Source organism: Macrobrachium nipponense, chromosome 24 (genome assembly GCF_015104395.2).
Source record: "Macrobrachium nipponense isolate FS-2020 chromosome 24, ASM1510439v2, whole genome shotgun sequence".
In the NCBI taxonomy this organism is placed as follows: domain Eukaryota; kingdom Metazoa; phylum Arthropoda; class Malacostraca; order Decapoda; family Palaemonidae; genus Macrobrachium; species Macrobrachium nipponense.
The window spans coordinates 47,694,743-47,715,097 of record NC_061091.1 but is presented as its reverse complement, the minus strand read 5'-3'; the positions used below and the strand labels follow the sequence as shown (position 1 = coordinate 47,715,097).

Here is a 20,355-nt window from a genome sequence, read left to right as displayed (position 1 = left end):
AGCAAAGCATGTCTGTAGTTAGAGATTAAGGTATTTCTAGTTGTTGGGAAGAATTAGCTGCCATCCAAAAGTGTTGATAGCATCTTTATTTGGAGATTCGTTGAATGTGGCATCTGAAGGGAAGCAGATTAAAATGAATTGTGGAGAAATTTACTGCAAGTTCGAAAGTACCCATGGGTGTGATGATGCAAGATTCAAGAAGGGAAGGCATCAGGAACTGGTGGGATTTGATTACCAGCCAGATGTAGTAGTATGGTGATGATAGTGCGAGTGAGTGAGTGTGTGGCTGACCTGTGTGTGTAAGGTGTTTGAAGGAAGGCGACTAAAGGAATGATTGAGAAGGGATACCAAAATTGATATGAAAGGTTAATTGTTATGTGTGAGTATAAGTTGGTTGGAGAGGAGTCAGAGAAAGAATGGAAGATGTAGGTGCAAAATTTTGGGACGAGAAAAAGGGGCATGACGGTAGTTTGCAAAGGTTGATGTTCACTAATGATGCAGAGTCAGCATCTGGAGAGAATTGTGGAAGTGCATGTCATTGGATCAAGTCTAGTGTTGAGCAATAGGGCTGTCATGAAGCTTAATGGAAACCTGGAAGATTGAGCACCGAATATTAGTGTGGATGGTAGAGGAATAGGTGTTGGATTACATAGGCTTTTGGGAGTAAATGTAACAGATGATGACAGAATGAGAGATGCGTATTATGTACTGATTGGGTTTGAAGAAAAGTTTTGTACATTGAAGCGTAATTTATGGTGTTTAAAGTTTTTTTTTCATACAGTCTTTGAAGAATTGCAGTGTTAATTCTGAATGCAAGATGGATAGGTTGCCTAATATAAGAGCAATACGAGAAGCTATAAAGGTGATAAATATAGATACAACTGAGATGTGATAAGATTCAGTGTTCTGTGGTTGTTTGGACACACGAAGAGACTGGAAGATGGCGGCAGAATAGTGAAAACTGTACGTCGTTTAAAATTTATGGGAGGGAGGGAGGGAGGGAGGGGAGCATTGGAAAGGAAAGGCTTTAATGTCAAGGGTGCGAGGGCATTTGCAGTCATTCCAGGATGGTTGACATATTGGTGATGTTACTGGCAGCATTGATTGGCCTGGCAAAGGATGAATAAGACGGTGGCAGTTTTTTTTTGATGGACACTCAATTATAAGGGAAATGTCATGTTGGTGAAAAGGAAGTTTAGAGTTATATGAAATTTTCATACGCTGTTCTGTCATTTCCTACATATTGTTATGAAATTTACTGTAAATCACAAGTGCAGTTCATTGTGCAGTTCTAGGTGGCTGAAAAAGTTAATTAGTAACACCATTTAAAATCTTTTGTGCAGTAAATATACCTGTGTGTAAATGCTATTATGTTAATTATTTTAGGCGTATTAACATGAATTTCCATACTAGTTACCAGAATATGTAATTATTCTGCATACAAGTTATTTCTATTAAACTTAGGAGTATATATGTTAATATTCTAATACAAATTAATGTGATCAAGTAAATCATGTATTACGTAGACCTGGGCTGAGTATCAGTTTGGGTTAAAGCGTTACAGCGTTTTACATACCTGAGTAGTGTATATATATCTTTTTTTTAGGAAATGCAATATGTATTGGTTCTTCACTTGGTATTTCCTCTCTGTCACATTTATATGCTATTAATAGTTCACAGTGGGCTCTATGGCTGATTCATCTAACACAACATCGAACCTAGGTTGTAATACTGCATTCAATTACTTGACAAGTTTGTGTCTAATGAACTGGACTCCTTTTAGGTTAATGTTTCATGTAAAGTAAAGTATGCACTACAATGATTTTCAGGACACCTCAGCTAGTCAGAAGAGGTCAGCCTCCTGGAGGAAGCACTGTCAATAGCGGCCTTAATAGTAGTTTAGGTAGCAGTAACGGCTCTAATTCCCTTTCCCGTCGCAACTACAGACGTCCTACAGAAAGGTAATGATGCTGAAGTCATTTGCTTTCATATTTTCATTATTCTTATTTCTGTCTAGTCACGGAATTAAAAGCAGCGTCCAAACACCTGCAGCTTCCATTTTTCAATCCTTACTTTTTACTGCATTATGATTTCCTGATTTGCATTCTTCAGATTTATACTGTAGTCTTATCAGGTTGCTTCTTTTTGAATTCTTCCCTTTTCTTTTATTGTCCTTTCAAGTACTTTGAAAATAAAGTCTTTTGTGGTGCAAGCTACACTCGGTAACGTGATAGATAGTCCTTGTCGTCAACTAGTTCTATTTAGTCCTACCTTTTTGTGTATGATGTGGCCTGTGATTGAAAAGGATATCGGAATTATGGCTTTTCTAGCAAGTGTACCGTAATTGATACACTCTCTAACCTTTATTCATTTCATGCGAATTAGGTTAAACCGAACATAATATACTGAAATCATTTTTGTCTAGTTTATTGTAAATGTTTGTCTTTTATTGGGTCATTTCCAATGGTATTTTTTACAGTGCATAATGGTATTTTTTACAGTGCATAGGGAAAGTATGGAAATTAGATTATAAGGCCACAAGGCTTCACAATGGTCAAAACACAAATGATTAAAACTTCACAAAGGTGATATACATTGCTTTAAAAATACATAAATACGTTAAGCTGAAAATAGACGGGAGAGGCCAAGTTGTCGCTATGTAGTTCAGGATGTTATCTTAATGAATGTGGAATTGGCTATCCGAAGTCTTGACATTATCTAAATGAGGACACTTTGCCTTTATGTCTTTTTTTTTTGTGAGCTCACTGAAAATAGAAAATTTATATGCAGAATCTGCTGGCCACTTTGACCAGATATGCTTGTAATGTTTAAAAACCACAATGCCATCTTAATTTCTCGATGTCTTCACAGTTTGGAAACGCTTGTTCCTAATAATCCAAGATCAAAATGAGGGAACTATTTATGTCATCTTGATAAAGTTTCATTTATTTAATTTTTTTAAACTATTATTGGTATAAACTTGTAGCCTTGGATTTTCACTTCCATTCTATACCATGCATCTGCAGTAGAAAGCAGGTGGCATACATTCTGTCCATTTATTGCAGATGCGCCCAGGGACAGTATGTAAAGTGAATACTACCATACCAAAGGAAAAAAATTGCTCTACTTACTTTTAAAGAATGATATTAATAGCCTGACGCGGAATTGTAGGGTCATAATAGATAACCTAGTGATTACTACAAGCCACTCTCTACCCGTGGTTGGTCTCATAGGTGACCACTTGGGTCTAATACTGATTTCAGATTAATAATGCTTTTGTAAATCTGACTTCAAGGAGCATTCTTAGGAAATGTCTTGGAATTCAGCACATTAATCATACCTTTGTTTGGTAGTATTCCATAGACTCGTGCTATAGCAGCAGCTAGTATGAGCACGAGGAGTAATATTCTATTAAAGAAACGACTCTGAATTACCAGACTTTCTTTTAAATATTGATAATTTCCTTACGCTTGTTTTCTTCATTTAATTGGGTTAACCATCCCATTATTTCTCAAGTGTTCATATATATACATATCGTACGGAGTATACTTTTCTTGGTTTTCATTACCGAAAAATAATTCGTGCCATTTATTTCTTTGATCTGCTGTACAGCATTATTATTATACATTGTACCTGAGAATTCACATTCGTTATACGCGATTTTACATACTGCTACCACATTCTATTTCTTTATTTGTATTTTTATAATTGCCTATATTTTATATTATGTTATGGAATGTCAGTTCTCTAATCATGTTTGCATGCTTAGTAATATAGTATACTTAATCACGGCATTACTTTTGTATGTTAGAGTACCTAAATCCTTTTAGTTACTGTAGATAGTGCCTTATGTAAATATGTATACTGTCTGTGTTCGTAAGAGTTATTGTAAAAAACTTTTTTTCTTTTTTGCATGCAATTTACTGAATATCATAACTGAATCATACATATAAAACTTGTCATGGACAAAAAAGGAAAACCTACAAAGCTGCTGAAGTGCCGGAGAAGCGAGCAGCAATTCAACCCACTCACAACCTGGGACCCCAATCGGCCCCCGAGCGAATAGCCCCAGTGGGGGGAAATCAGCGTCCTCAGCTCAAGCATCATTTAGCTCCTCAGATGAGCGCTGAATCCAGGCTAGTTTCAAGTTGCAGGTTTTCAAAAGGAGTGCTTTTATCATTAAGTATTTTAATAGCTTGACCGGCTTTCATCACTGATTCATTGCATGACTGTTACTTGCATGGTTTTCTTTGACTTTTTGCTTGGTTACATGAGATTTTGTTATATATTAGAAGTATAGAAAACATTTTTTCATATTCAGCCCTTAACCATTTCTACTGTTCTTGTAGCTTATGCTACGTTTACATTTATTATTAGTGGTCCTCTTCACATAATGGTGTACATTTGGACTTTGCATTTTATTTATGATATTATCAGTCAATTCCACTTTATATTTTCATTAAAATTCCGTTTATTATTGCATTTTACGATATTTTCATTAAATTCCATTTTATGATATTTTCAATAAAATTCCCGTTTATGGTATTTTTAGTACATTTCTGTATTGCATTTAATCCTTTTTGAAATATAGTGTGTTTCACTTAGGTTTTTTCTTAAGTAGTGTTTCTTTAGGGTATTTGTCAGTAACTGGTTTGATTTCTTTGTTGGTAAGGTAATAATAGTTGTTATGACGTAGGCAAAACATATTTTTGGTAGTCATTCAAAGTAATCTCTTTTAGCTGGTCTTGTGGCCGTTATTGTGTCGTAATGATAAACATTATAACACATAATAGAGTATAAATGGGCTCAGGATAAGAGGACACTTTCTCTTAAGGTAGGTTTACACCTACGCACTTTTGTGTTGCAAGAAACCGCCAGAAAATTTACGCGGTGGGCTAGAAAAAATTACCTATTGGGCGGCGTGGCGCGGACCCATGCGGTGTGTTACAGGCATGTCACGGCGTGTTTATGCAGTGTCAAGCGGAGTGTTACGGCGTTGGTGCGGTTTTATGGTCGTTGTTGCTATGCCAGGGCACGCACTCTTGCGGCTTTGTTACTCCGTGTAACGGTGTGTTGCGGGTTTCTTGCGGTGTTGTTGCGGAGTAATAATAACATAATTCATAATAATGAGACAAATGAGAAGCAAATGATGGACATAACAAAAATACTTATACTAAACAAACATGTAAAGCATAGAAAGTAAGAAAATGAACATGAAAAACATAGAAAGTAAGAAAATTAACATGAAAAGCATAGATTGCAAGAAAATGAACATGAAAAGTATAGAATGTAAGAAAATGAAATTGAGACTTGGTTTATACCTTAACATTTTCAACTGCAAATATCATATATTATCAACTTAGGTCAATATGTGTTTAGTCTGTTACTGATTTCTCATTGTTCCCCTCTTTAATAACTATGTCTAGTCAATGTTAATTATTGTTTCATTATCATATTTGTATGTGTTCATGTTCATTTGATCACCTTCTCAATATTATATTATTGTTCTTTACCTTGTATGTTATTATATCATTTGATGGCCATATTTATTTCATGTTACATTTCATTTTATAGTTCAAGTTATTTTCCGAGTTCTATTTATTTCATATATCATATTTCATGTTAGATTTCCTGTTATATTTCTTCATGTTATTATTCTTTATGGCCATGCTTTTCCATTTTTCAATTTCATTTCACCCAATCATATCATCATATATATTGTCATGACATAGTAAATTAAGCATCAATAAGGAAAATATAATGCAAGTCAGTATTTCAACATATTTATTACAAAAAGAAACATGATAAATTATATAAAATTTACAAAATCATTTAATATTAAGAAAATAACCAAAAAATAATTTATTATTAAAAAAATGAAATTCTATTTATTTATACATTGTCGATAGGCTATCAGAGCGCGAATGATGCCCCCGTGGTCTGTCCGGCCCCTTTTATCCTCCCCAGAATGCGCGGCAACCTTCCATCCAATCGACCTATGTTTTTGTCAAAATTAAGAGGTGGTTGTGGAATTATTGATATTCAGTATAAAGCGAAGTCAATCATGTTTAGTACATTTCTAAAACGTTTAAAAGATCGTTATTTTGGTTACCACATGATTATTTATTATTGTAAAGTCGGAGCAACCTACCTTATAGAAAATGAATGCCAATATCAGGATTGCACTATTTTTACACCTAGTTTTTATGAAAGTATGATAAATATATTACGAAGTGCTAATAAGATGACCTCTTATCCACAGATAAAAACGAAAGTGGTATATGAACATTTAATGAAAAACAGTGAATATGTTCCAAATATGGAAAAATGTATCCACTATTAAACTGGAAACTAATTTGGGAACATGTAAATAATAACTATATAGAAAATAAAAGTAGAGAAATTTTGTTTAAGTATGTTCATGAAGTTTTAAGTACAAATGATAGGCTAGCCATGATGAAAATAAAAGATGTTAAGGAATGCAGTTGTGGATGCATAGAAACTAATATGCATATTGGTGATAGGTGGTGATGTCTTACATTAGAAGATGGAACATTGCAGGATGGGAGAAATGATATCCCGAGTCGTAGATTTGTTTATTCCAAGCAGCAAAAGGTAAATCAGTACAGAGGCTCTGCAGGGCGTGCAGTTTGCGCCAAGAGCAGCAGGAAGAATAGTCATGCGCATGTGTTGGGTGCATACAGGGCGACACATGCGGATGCGTTCACAATAGGCAATTTTGTTAAGTGCATGTAAATTAATAGTACAGCAATTGAATAGTAAAATATACATCATTCCACACCTCCCCTTCCCCTTTTGCGTTCAAAGAGGTATTTTGAACATACTAAACAAATTACATGTACGAAGCAAGTTGCATACGGGGCATATGGGCTTTGTACATTATGTAGGCCTGTTCAATCTTGGAGACCTGCGAGGGGCTTTGGAGGGAATTGATGACTTTTCCATGTCTGGAATAGGGACCACAAGGAGATCAGAGTTGGAAACTTGATTGGGGCTGGGCACTGGATATAGGAAGCGACATGTTGGCCCACATTAAGCCTGGGCAGGGGGCGGGCGTGGGCATCATAGTTGCGCTGCACCTGAGCAGCTCTGGCAGTGGCTTGGCGGTCACATTCATGGGCCTTTTTCTGCCAATCTTCTGTGAATGACTGAGGATGGGCAGGCACACATGTACGGATAGGGTGACCATACAGTACCTGGGCAGGAGAGCGACCAGATTGGTTGGGTGTGTTTCTTAACTCAAGGAGACCACAATCGAAGTCCTCACAGTCAATGTTTCCTGTGGGGGCCGTTTTGAGGATCAAGTGCTTGACAGCCTTGACTGCGGCCTCAGCGGGTCCCTTAGACTGTGGGTAATGTGGCGACGAGTTGGTGTGGTGTACACCCCAATGTTCTGTGAAGTCGGCGAATTCCTTGCTGGTAAACTGAGGTCCTCCATCGGTGCGCAGGCGCAAGGGAACACCCACCTCTTTGAAGTAGCGGCAGAAGTGCCGTCTGGTCGAGGAGGCAGTAGTGTCGTCCTTGCAAGGGACAACCACAGGCCAACCAGAGAGGCGGTCAGCGACTACAAGAAAGGACTTCCCAGCTACCTGGAAGAAGTCTGCCGATACTGACTCAAAGGGCCTGGATGGATGGTCGTCGTTGTGGAGAGGCTCCTGTTGTTGGCTGGGACGCAGGACTTGGCACAGCTCACAGGCAGCGACGGTGTTGGCGATGTCTGAGTCTATCCCCTGCCAGAAGACGGTTTGTCGGGCCCGATGTTTGGTAGCCTCGACACCACAGTGACTATCATGGAGTCTGGCGAGTGTGTGGCGACGTACAGCTGCAGGAACTAGTATTCTTGCCCCATAGAGCATGAGGTTGCCGTCAGTAGAGAGGGCTTCTCGCAGCTTCCAGTACGGTGATAAGGATGCATGTAGGTCATACTGGTTTGTGGGAAACCCAGAGCTGATGCAATCGCAAAGGCGAACGTAGGTGGGGTCGGCCTGTGCTGCTATCGACATGTCCTGTAGGGTCCGGTCGGCATCAATGGTTGGGGTATCTTTGTCTTGGGAAGCTGTTGTAGCGTTGATGACGAACCTGACGTGTGCCATTACCTCAGCACAGCCAGTCATATCCTCAGAGGTGTGGTAGTTGACTGGTGCACGAGAAAGTGCATCTGGGATGCATAAAGACTTGCTGGCGCACCACACTGCAGTAAATTGGTATTGTGACATGCGCTCCTCCATTCGCAGGAGCCGTGGTTGAAAACCCATGTCCAGCGTGTTGCTGTTGATATATGGCCACCAATGGGTCAGTTTGCAGGGTGAAGGTTGGCAGTCCTTTGAGGTATAGGCAGCACTTTGTGAGGGCCCAAAATACTGCAAGCATCTCCAGTTCAATTGTTGCATACCTCGTTTCAGCGTTTGCGAGAAAGCGGGATCCACACTGGACTACGCAGAGATGTCCAGATCCATGGTCCTGGAGAAGATCGTAGCCTATCCCGTAGAGGTGAGATGCATCGGTCTGGAGAATGGTCGGCAGGGTTGGGTCAAAAGACGCAAGAACAGGCGGGCTTGAAAGTGCTTGTTTCACACGTTTCAAGGCCTGGTCATGGTCAGGTGTCCAAAGAAAAGTGCGCTTGGGGCTCATGAATGGTCGAAGGGGTTGTGCAGTCAGGGCGATATCTGGGGTAAACTCTGCCAACTGGTTTACTAATCCCATGAAGGAACGTAAGTCCGTCAGGTTGAATGGTGTAGGGAAGTCTTGCAGAGCAGCAACTCATCCTGGGTCAGCAGCAATTCCTTCTTCGGAAAGGGTGAAGCCACAGAAATTCACTCTGGTCTCTGCCACTGTGAACTTTTCTTTGTTGAGAGTGATGCCATTTCTGCGGCAGCGGGTGAGTAGTTTGTGGATCCTGTGGTAGTGTGTCAGTAGGTCATCGTCGAGGATGAGAATATCATCAACAACCTTGACACACTTCTTCATGCCTTGGAGAGCTAGGTCGCCGTAATAGCAATAGGCATCACCAGTAGCAGCGAAGCCCATAGGTCCCCGGCAATGCTGGAAGCGTCCATAAGGCGTAATGAAAGTGGTGAGGTGGCGGTCCTCTCCTGCTAGCTCCATCTGCCAGTAGCCGTGTAGAGCGTCCGCAGTGGTGAAAAACTTGGCGGTGGAGTCGACAGCGCGGACAGCAGCTAAGGGCATGGGCGAATGGTGGGTTGGACGGGAGACTTGTGCGTTCAACTTCGTGAGATCCACTGTAATTCGAACTCCCTTGGCCTTAGGGACGGCGACTAGAGGGTGGCATCATTCCGATGGCTCATCTCCACAAGGCTTAATGATTCCGTGTTGTTCCATGGAGTTTAGTTCATTCTTGACAGGTTCACGGAAAGCGTAGGGTATCTGCCTTGGGGTCTGGATGGCGAAAGGGACCGCGTCTTCCTTAAGGTGGATTTTCATGGGAGGGCCTGCCATCGGCCTCAGTGGAGCTGCTTTAAGGTCTTTCTTTGACACAAGTACATCCTGAAAGGTTTGTAAGAAATATTCTGAGGCCTCAGCAGGGGCGTGTCAGCATGCAGGAGTAGCTCCTTGCATCGATTAATGTGGGTGGCCTGTAGGATGGGCCGCGGAAAGCCTGGCGGGATGATGGCCAACTCCTTGCAAAGTGCATAGGACAGGAGTGGCATCTGAACGCGTTCATGGACTTGAATCGTGGCGAGGCAGGACCGTTTGGCCAAGGACAAGGTGGCCTTAAGGGTTCCTAAAGCCGGTGTCATCTTTGACCCATCTGCCGTGAGTGTCACTGATCTGGCGGGAGGCTGTAGCTCAGTCCTGGGAATGTGAAGGAGTTCCAAGTGCTGGGGGCCCATCACTGATACATCAGCTCCTGTGTCAGGCAGCATCATTATCTTCGATGTCTCACCCCTGTAGGTGAGGGCGATGGATATGGGTGATGGTGAGGAGTCAGTTGATGAAGAGGGGGTCTCGACCTTGCGACAGTTAGAGGGCTTGCTAGAAGGTGGCATGGCACTGGGCGGGCCGCTCTGCTTGGCGTTCATCTGCTGACGGCAGTACTTGTCATAGTGGCCCACTCGGCCACAGTGTCTGCATGTGGCCTTGTTGGCGGGGCACTTTGGGGTCCTGCGCCAGTGTCCTTTGCAGCCACAGTTTACACATACACTGTCGCTGGCTGGGCACTTTCCTGTTGAGCTGTGCTTCCTTGTGCAGGAAGGGCATAAAGTGTCCTTGTTAGGGGTTGGTAGCAAGGTAGAACCCCTGTTGCCATGTCCTTTGATTTTTTCATACGTGGAGATGGCACACAATTTAGAAGGAGGGGCATGTATGGCGATAGTGGCTGTCCGTGTGGCCTCATAGGAGCGACAATCGTTAACCATGGTGGCCAATGAAGCTGCAGCGTCCAGGGTAATGAGTTTCTGAGTGAGCTCCTGGTCCCTGACTCCCATGATGATGATCATCTTCAGCTGAGTCTCCTCGCACATAGCAGAATGGCCAGGACAGACGTCGATTTCCTCTGCTACATGCTTCAGTTGGACGTAGAAGTTGCTGAAGCTTTCCCCTTCTCTCTGCTTGCAGGAGAGCAGGTCCCTGCGTCGTAGAGCTTCATTCTGCAGGTTCTTGATGTGTTCCTGGAGAATATTCAAGACCTCGTCAAAACTCCGATCCGTGTCTGGTGATACGTTGAGTGTGTGCTCGAGTATTCTTTGGGTCTCCAGGCTGAGGCACATACGCAGCTGTATCATCTGTTTCCTGGTAGGTAATGTCCCTAGGTCCACCATCGCACTGTAGTCATCCCAGCACCTACGCCATTCCCTGAACACTTGGTATGTGGCATCAGGACATAAGGGCGGCGGGGTCTGGGCGATGGCCTTCTGTGGGGGTGGTGGCTGAATGGACGTTGGCACTGAGGATTGTGTGGGAAGTTGTTGTGAGTCCGCTGGTGTTGCTTGCTGCTGGGCTGAATTGACGCTAAGTAGCTGCAACAATACGGTGAAACATTGAGCTTCCTCCTCTCTTCTCAAGTTGTCCTCTTGGCGGTGTAGATCCTCTTCATGACGACGTTGCTCCTCTTCATAATGACGTTGTTCTTCCTCTCTCTGATGTGCAGCCAACTCGGCCTGTCGAGATTCCTCCAGGTACTTGATGAGGAGCCTTAACTCCGTATTTGGAGCTGTGGGAGGCGGTATACTCAGGTGTGGTGAGAGCAAAGGTGGGGTTTCCAGGGTTGCAAAACCTGGAAGGGTTCAAAGGTCTGTTGGTGAGACTTGGTGTGAAGGCAACTGGCGGTCCTCAGGGTCCTGGTCGTATTGCATATCCCCAAGTTCGTCTTGATGTGAAGCAGAAGCCATTATGAGCAGTTTTCTGCAATGTCAGCTGCAGTTTAAAGGATTAGAAGAACGATGAGGAAGACTTTCTACAGTTTTTATTAAAAGTTACTGTAAATAATTCTTCAACTGTGCGGCGAATCCTGGCAGGCAGTGGAGAGTGGGTTAGGTAGGCTCCTGGGGGGTGGGCAGTCAGGTGGGGAGAGGGGACCGACCACTTAACTGAGTCAGCAGTGTATGGCAAATGATGGGCGGTGGGGGGTGGGGGGGGGGGGGGGACGTGCCTCGGGCTCTGTAGCTGGGTATGGAAATAAGGGTACCCGTTGAGCTGGGGCAAGGCACAAGAGAAATAAAACCCAGTAAAATCAAAGCACTGACATTACACTGCATGAACATAGCACAAAGACCGCACTAGCACTGTAAAATCCAAAGGCGATCGAGGGGTAATGGCGGCTGGGTTTGAATGCTGATTCCAGTGTTCCTTGAAAATGTTGAATGGTTTCGTCACTGCGCCATGGTGATAGGTGGTGATGTCTTACATTAGAAGACGGAAGATTGCAGGATGGGAGAAATGATATCCCGAGTCGTAGATTTGTTTATTCCAAGCAGCAAAAGGTAAATCAGTACAGAGGCTCTGCAGGGCGTGCAGTTTGCGCCAAGAGCAGCAGGAAGAATAGTCATGGCAGCTGTCATGCGCATGTGCGGGGTGCATACAGGGCGACACATGCGTTTTCGTAATAATAGCAGATTTTATTTCAAGTATATGGATGGCAAGATATTTGGGAATAAGTACTAACCAGCAAATTATTAAATGCATAAAGAATAGACTGTTAAATACATTTAATGTAAATATTATAGGATTTAAGTCTAATGTTAACAAAATTTTCACGAATCAGTATGTTTCTAATTTAAAAACATATTTAGAAAAATAATAAATTGTAATATTTTCATATTATACATAGATCTTATAATGCATATACAAAATTGTAAAATATAATTTTGTAAAGTAATATTTCTTAATAAAAGAAAAAAAAAGTATTGAGGTTCACCTTAAAAAATTTTTTTTTAAATAAATAAATTAAAAAATCGACCTAGGGAGACGCCGTAACACGCGCCATAACATCACGCCGTAGTACTCCCTCACAAGTGGTATGATGTCGCACCACATCGCACCACGTGCGGTGTGGTGTGGTGTGGTGCGGCACTGCGCCAGACCCCTTACGGCTTCGTGTGACTTCATCACGCTGCCAGACACCACGCAGAAATTTGAAATTATTTAAAATCCGGGTGGCGTCATGCGGCTTTGACAGTCATCGCCAGCTTTTGGTGCGTTTATAGTGCAGTTTCATGCGGTCCCACGCTGTAACAGACCGCACCACAAAAGTGCGTAGGTGTAAACCAGTCTTTATCCTCAGCGAATGCTAAAACCCAGTTTACCTACATCAGAAACCGCAAGAACAAAATGATGATTCGAACATCAACTACGGAATTACCTAGTTGGGGTGTTGAGCGCTTCCTCCATTTGCATTCGTCATTGTGGAATTGTCCTGTTCAGAAGTTTACTTCAACGGATTTTTAAAGTCATAATGTTCACTTGACTGAAGATGAACCTAGTACAAGGTTTAAAAGCTTTTATTATCTATTAAAGACTTTATACTTCACATGCAATATTGTTGTGTTTCTGCAACCAAAATGATGATTGTTGTAACTGCAAGGCGGTTGTCTTCAAAAGAGATAAGAAAAGTGAAAATTGTTTCTCTAGAATTTCTGACTGGACTCTTGGTATGGATATGATTTAACCATACCTTCCATACATACTGGTATTGCCAGATATAGGAAGTCTGTACTTTTTGCACTAGGTACCTAGCAATGTCGGGAGAGTAATTTTCACCGTGGGTAATCTTTGATAAATCTACCCGTGAAGGTCTCGGCTCTGAAAGGAAGATCTATAAACGACTTTCCCTCCCTCCTACTGACTAGAATAGAACAGCAGACAGTTTTGGAATTTATCTCTTCGCCCATTGTTAAAGTAATAGGAACCAATGCCTGTTTGGCTAATTTGAAACTAGTAAATACTCAACACCTTCGAAATGTGGAACAATGGAGGAAAAAGATTTATTTTCCTCTATTTGTTCCAGTCTTGTAGGAAGGCATCTCATGCTGTTTAATGACTGGCAGTTTGTGATTCTCATTTGGCAAACAGGTCCACTTCCAGTTGTGGAAGCAATTTGGCTATTTTCCGAAAAGAGTGGTTGTCTGTGGAGGCTGTCGTTTTCTTTGATAGGGAGTCTAGCTACTATTACATTTAGAGACCCTGTAAGGGTACAGTTTCGATCATAGTTTTTCTCACATTAATTAGATATTTACTAGAGGGAGAGGAAATGAACACTGAGCTGTCTAACCAAGGATTATTAATATCAGGGATGAGTATTTGAGCCCCTATCATGCTTTGACAAATTATGGGACATTTTCGGTTCAGAGGCGTAAAAGCCTCCAAAACATGACGTGCTTTTGTCATTGAAAAACTAAAACGGGGATACTGCCCTTACCATTCATAAAGCAGCATTCAAAAGTTTCTTCACCCTATTTATCCAGAATTGCAAAGGAATTTAATAAAAATTCAGTTGATTAAATCAAGGTAGGCTATAATTTAATTACTAATTACCAATTATCTATGGGCAAACCACCGCAGGATGGCAGAGAGTGGTGCTGGCTGGTTGCTGGCAGAAAGCAAGAGGGGGGTTTAAGGACATGCTTGACGATACTGACGATGGTTTGGCGGGAAATTTTGTTTTATGTTCTTGGAAGGTAATCTCACAAATTATGTTGTGCAGTGCTGCTTATTATTTCCTTAGTTATATACATACACAGTACAGTGCGAGTAGTACGATGTGCAACAATGTATAGTTTGGTCAACGTTATCTTTTTTTCTGTATTCCAATTTCAGATCTTTCAGTCACAGTGAAAACCGGGGACATTTCCGGGGACAGCAGTAGCCAGGGACAGGTCACTGAAAACGGGGACTGTCCCCGGAAACCAGGGACGTCTAGTCACCTAGACTAATCTATGAACTAATTTGTTTAACCCAAGCCACTGTTTTCTATGGCTTTAGGTTTTTGCTTCAAGAATAACATATGTTAAACTAGGAAAAGAGGATTTCCTGCTCCACCTATTCTGGGACAATGTCTATTATAGGCTTATTTAAAACATTTGAGGATATGAACCATACTTTTTTATAGGCTACTGGTAGTAGTTAGGCTAGCCTATCACTAGCTTAGGTTATTTCTAATCAATCTAGATAATTTAATTCCCTTTTAAGGGTATGCGCATCTTAGCCGAGAGTACTAAGACTATGCTTAAGTATACAGGCTATATAAAAGGAAAAATGTATGTAGCCTTTTATCTAATCCTACAGTCTCTGGTGTAAACTTAGGCTATTGCCTAGAACTAGAGCCTAATAGGATATGTCTTAAGTCTTACTTTAATTCAGGTTACTACCTAATCCATGTTATTTTTATTCACCCTTGAGGATATTTAATCCTAGGTTATAGGTTACAGACAATATCTACTACAGTCTAGCTAACTTTATTTCACTGAATTGATGTAGATTGTAGGCTGCTGCCTAGTAGGCTATTGCCGACATCATTATCTGAATGGATTATCTGTATTAATGATAGTAATTGGGGAACATTTCTTTAGATAAAACTTCTAGATAGTAGAATGATAAATTTTTCAAAATAATTTTGGGGTTCTGCAAATAGCTAACGATCGTTAATTGTAAGAAGCGCAGACATGTGCTGGAGAGAAAACCGGTTTACTGGTTTTCACGCACAGTAAAATCATTGTTCCACAGTCTAATTTAAAAGTTTTTTAACTGGAATTTAAATTTATACACTTAGCTTTCAACTTATTTGTTTCTATGAACCTCAGTAATGAAATTAATAAGCAAAGAATTAAATTCTTGGAGCTAGCCTAACAACCGTAAATCGTAAGAAGCACCAATGTGTGCAGGCAAAAAAAAAAAGTCAGTTCGGGGCTTTTCACTCACATTAAAATCATTGTTCCACAGTCTAAACTGAAACATTTTTAAGCGAAATCTAAAATTAGGTATGCACTTAGCTTTCAACTTAGATGTTTCCATGAATCAGTCAACAGAGAACGAACTTCTCTGAGCTCTGGTTTGTTTACTGACCAGAAAAGGAATAGCTTCCTAGTCCATGTTTGGCCTTATGTAAACAATACGACGGCACATATGTGCATAGCCACTTCTTGCGGGTTTAGACATAGGCAAACTGGTTTTTAGCATTCGTTGATGATAAGAGAAAGTGCCCCATTATCTTGAGTCCATTTACACTCCATCACATGTTATAATGTTTATCATTATGACACAATACCTGGCCACAAGACCAGCTAAAATAGAATACTTTAACATTTGTCTGGTCACCATGGAGCTCTAGATAAACCATGGAAAGGGTAACTTTTAACACTAGTCTGGTCACCATGGAGCTCTGGATAAACCATGGAAAGGGTTACTCCTTGAGGACAAGACAGTGACACAAGACTATCAATAAGTAGGGGAAAACAGAATAATAACTGCTGAAAATAGGGAAATGCATCAATAAACTGTGGTTCATGTCTACAATACTGCATTGTTTGTGTTTTCATTATGCTGCCATCCATGACTGAATTGACCCAGAAGTCCCCCTCAACAGATAAACAAAAAATGTCAGCATTTGTATTTCCATTACATACTCTTACTCGATTGGATCTTTAGCCTCACTATGACTCCTTGTTACATTCATTAAGCTGCTGAGGTTTCTTGCAAATTTTAGATGTTTTGTATTTTACAAGGCAAGTGTGGAAACTTTATGCTGAATTATGTTTTTTCCAGAAAGGGTATACAAAGGGAACTTTTCAGATGGACTTTTTATTACCCAGAATTATTTTGAGAGATGATATAACTGGTAGTTTGCATAATTTTTCCCCGCATAAAATGTACTATTGTCATGCATGAAGTGGCGTTGCGTTACAGTGGTTGTGTGGAGTGTGTTGTGTTTTAATATTGACAAGCTGCTTAATAATTTCGTCTTGCATACTTCCTCAATAATGAAAAGTAATTATAGTAAAGAGACCTTAATATCTTGGAATTACTTTACTGTTTCTAATCACATCTAAATATGTTTAAAATTTTGAAATTTTTTTAAAAGTTATGCATGAACAATCCTGCATTTAATAAAACCTAAGCATGATTATAAATGTATAACATCAACTTAAACATAAGACACATTTCCTCGATATAATGCTGTGGAAATCTACATTTGCATGTACATTGTACTTTTCTTGCGTGTCCCCTCTGTAAAAGCTCATAAAATAATTTTTCAAAACAGTATGTTGTACTTTGTGCCAGTGATAGTGTGCGGGTGCCTTGCCATGTCTGGCTCAGTAGTCGCTAACTATACATACTGTGGTCTCTCAAAATTGAGTGAAATTTTACATTCATGTGCGTTGATAAAGTATAGTCAACCATTTTTATTTGAAGACATCATAATAGCTTTATAGTAAATACCAACTTTAAGGTTTCCAGCATAAATCTTAAAAGTGTTCATTTTTATATGCTATCTCAGATGCTACATTCTTTACGGTGTTTCAGAGTACAGTAAATTTGCTGTTTATCACTTGTGTTCCAAAACTATTTTCACTCGGAGATAACGCGAACTTCAAATTGAAAAGGCCTCACTCTAATATGACTGGTATTTTGCCAATTGTTAAATTGGGGGTAAATGATAATTATGGTCAAGTAGATTAATTATTGTGAAAATTTACCCAAACATTTATTCTTTGTGTATCTAATCTACTAATTCTGAAGATCAAGACCCTTGAAAGCCAGTATGGGCCCTGGAACAGCAAACATCAGGTGCTCCTCAATTCAGTATAGGACTAAAAGTTAAATTCCGTAGCAATATTAACTCACGTATTATAGTGTTATACTAATACTGCAGTTTATTTACATGACATACACACACACGTACTGTGAAGGCGGTGACTGAAACAGAAACTTGAAAAATGCAACTTAAATAATATGCATTTAAAAACTAACAAAAAAGACATAAGCCAAACTCTGTATAATGAATGCATTATTATGAAAACAAAACATAACAAGTTTGATCTACAAAAAAATGCATGTTTCTGTGTTGATAAGCAAACATTCAAAATATTTATTGAGAAATGTTTTTCCCTTTTCATGGCCTTCATATATGGGCCTGGGATAATAGTACATGCTCATCTCCCATTGAGCCTTCCAGATTTTCTTGAACATAAAGTAAGTCTTCAGACTAATTTTATTAACAATAACTTGTAGATTTTGTAATAGTTAGGTTTTTTATACTACTGTTGTCAAACAGTGCAAAAGAATACTTTATGTTATTTCCATATATATATATATATATATATATATATATATATATATATATATATATATATATATATATATTGGTGGTTTACTGTATACAAGCGTATTTTCAGGAATTTTAGTAGGGAAGCTTTAAGGCACTCCACTTTAGAAGATGAGCATAGTGTATAAATACAACTAATAAGTACAACAGAATGTAAATATAATTATTGACCCAGAATTTTTCTTAGGGAAGCCATATTTGCTTTATTCAAGCAACTGGATTTTTAAAAATTTATCTTTCATGTCAGATCGTTTTCAATTTTCATATACTAGTCCCTATCTTCGCTCCTCTCCTCTCTCTCCGTCCATCTCTCTTCTCTCTCCTCTCCTCTCATCTCCATCTCGCTCGTCTCTCTCTCTCTCTCTCTCTCTCTCGCTCTCTCTCTCTCTCTCTCTCTCTCAGGAATTATGAATAGATTTATGTAATTGTGTATGACATACATATCTGTGTAAATTCGTTCATATGAAATAAGAATGCAAGATTAAGAGAAAGGGAAAGCAGTTTATTTCTTTCAGAGCTACTACTTTTGAGCATCATTCATAAAATAAGTTGGAATAGTTTAAGTTTTGGGCGCCAGATCCCATTTCAAATACATAGTTTCCTTAAGATTTGGACGTGTGGGAATTTGGCAGTCCATTTTGTAGGAGGTAAATGCATTTTCATGGAAAATAATGATACATATATTTAGAAGTCAGAAACCATTGAATCGAAATTTTGTCATTGAAGGCAGCAACCTTGCAGTTGTGTACTGCATAAGGAGATTCGTGTTCAGCCTTTGGCAAGTTAATTCCTTTGCCATATCTTGCCTTTTTCTTATTAATTCAGCTGTTACTGTTTGGTACCTAATTTCTTCATGGGTTAATTCATTCCTTTATGCTGTGATGCTTTATCAAGATTTCCTATTAAATACGTTTTTTACTTGTACATTATAGTACTGTACATTGTCTATAATTAGAATTCGGCTTGTGGCATAACCTTTCTTAAGCTGAGAACCCTCTGTTGCTGTTTAAAAACTGTCAACATTGAATGTAATCATGGCCTCTTCCAACAGATCTTCTGATGATTTAAGCATGAGCATGGGATCACTGGGCATGAGATCTGCAAAACCAGCCTCCTCTTGCTTCAAGAATCACCTGGAACCATTCCCAAATCCACAAGAAGCACTGAAAAATGCTCAGCAGCTTATCAGTCATGCAGATTGGTGAGATTTTCGGGTGTTTCTTTGGTTTCTTGGCCCTACATTGATATTGAAAGGGAGAGGATGAATCTCGATTTATATAAATCTGGAAATTGCTTTAGAATTTGCTGCAATTTTTTATACTAGATTTGTTTCACTGAAATTTTTGTAAAAGAACATATTGGTTTTTGCAGGGAGAACCAGATGGAAGGCATCCAAGATATTGTTAGATTAAATGAACATCACCCAGAAGTCCTTCAGAGAGATTTGCATAGTGTTAATTTGGCACTTCTCAAACAAGCCAAAAATCTTCGGTCACAAGTTTCTCGTGCCAGCATGCAGGCTTTCACCAGGTTATTTGATAATCTACAAAGAAATATGGAACCGGTAAGTCATCTGAAAGTTTGTCTCGTGTGGTGGTATGAAGTGTACTTCTAATATTGCCCTTAAATTTTTTTTATATTCATCATACTTTCTTTATAATCCTTGACAGTTCCTCCAACTAATAGTTCCTTGTTGGACGAGTGGTTTTCGCGCTCGGCTACCAATCATGTGGTCCTAAGTTCGATTCTCGGCTCGGCCAACGCGAAATCAGAGGAATTTATTTCTGGTGATAGAAATTCACTTCTCGATATAATGTGCTTCGGATCCCACAATAAGCTGTAGGTCCCGTTGCTAGGTGACCAATTGGTTCCTAGCCACGTAAAAATATCTAATCCTTAGGGCCAGCCTTAGGAGAGTTGTTAATCAGCTCAGTGATCTGGTAAAACTAAGATATATCAACTCCTCCAAATAATAAAAAAAAATTAATTATACCAGAACCTCAGACTCCCTCATGTCCCAAACCCTGCAAAGTCAATTTTTTATGCAATTTTGATTTTTTATGCAATTTTGTTCCATTGAATTCTACAGGGGGTGGCAACCGTACAAGCCCATAGTACCAGTACCTAAATATTGCAATATTTTTAACCACCTTACGTGGCATCTGAATCTAATTATTCAAGCTGCACCCAGTACTTAAGTGATAAATGATACTACCGTACATAAATAATATCCAATATAAAATATTGCTTTTTACTTATGGAAGTGTTAAAACATCTGGAAAATCGTATTCAAAATGCCAACCTTTGGTAAGGATTAAGTTGAGAAGAAATAGAACATAAAATTGCACTTCCATGGTATGATTAAGAAGCTGTTATGATCATATAAAGAATGTGTTTACCTAATGTACTTCCTTTCAGCCATCGTTAATCTTTTTGGTACAGATGTGGATACCTTGAGCTCACACAACCCTCTGTTATGAGTTAGCTATGTTAGTTACTGAGGAAAAGCTTCATTTGTGAAAATATCTATTCTCATAAATTACCTTTGAATACTACAT

General features: G+C 39.7%; 1 protein-coding gene across 7 annotated transcripts in view; it reads left to right on the top strand.

The window, feature by feature from the left end:
* The window catches only part of LOC135205604 (uncharacterized), a 630,437-nt gene that overhangs the window by 550,187 nt on the left and 59,895 nt on the right, over positions 1-20,355 (top strand). For 6 of the 7 annotated variants that reach the window (XM_064236380.1, XM_064236379.1, XM_064236383.1 and 3 more), the window contains 4 exons: positions 1,830-1,961; positions 3,975-4,136; positions 18,849-18,998; positions 19,169-19,361. In XM_064236380.1, coding sequence (XP_064092450.1) covers positions 1,830-1,961; positions 3,975-4,136; positions 18,849-18,998; positions 19,169-19,361 — 637 coding nt within the window. The remainder of the gene's footprint in view (positions 1-1,829; positions 1,962-3,974; positions 4,137-18,848; positions 18,999-19,168; positions 19,362-20,355) is intronic. The other variant, XM_064236384.1, reaches the window with a different exon arrangement.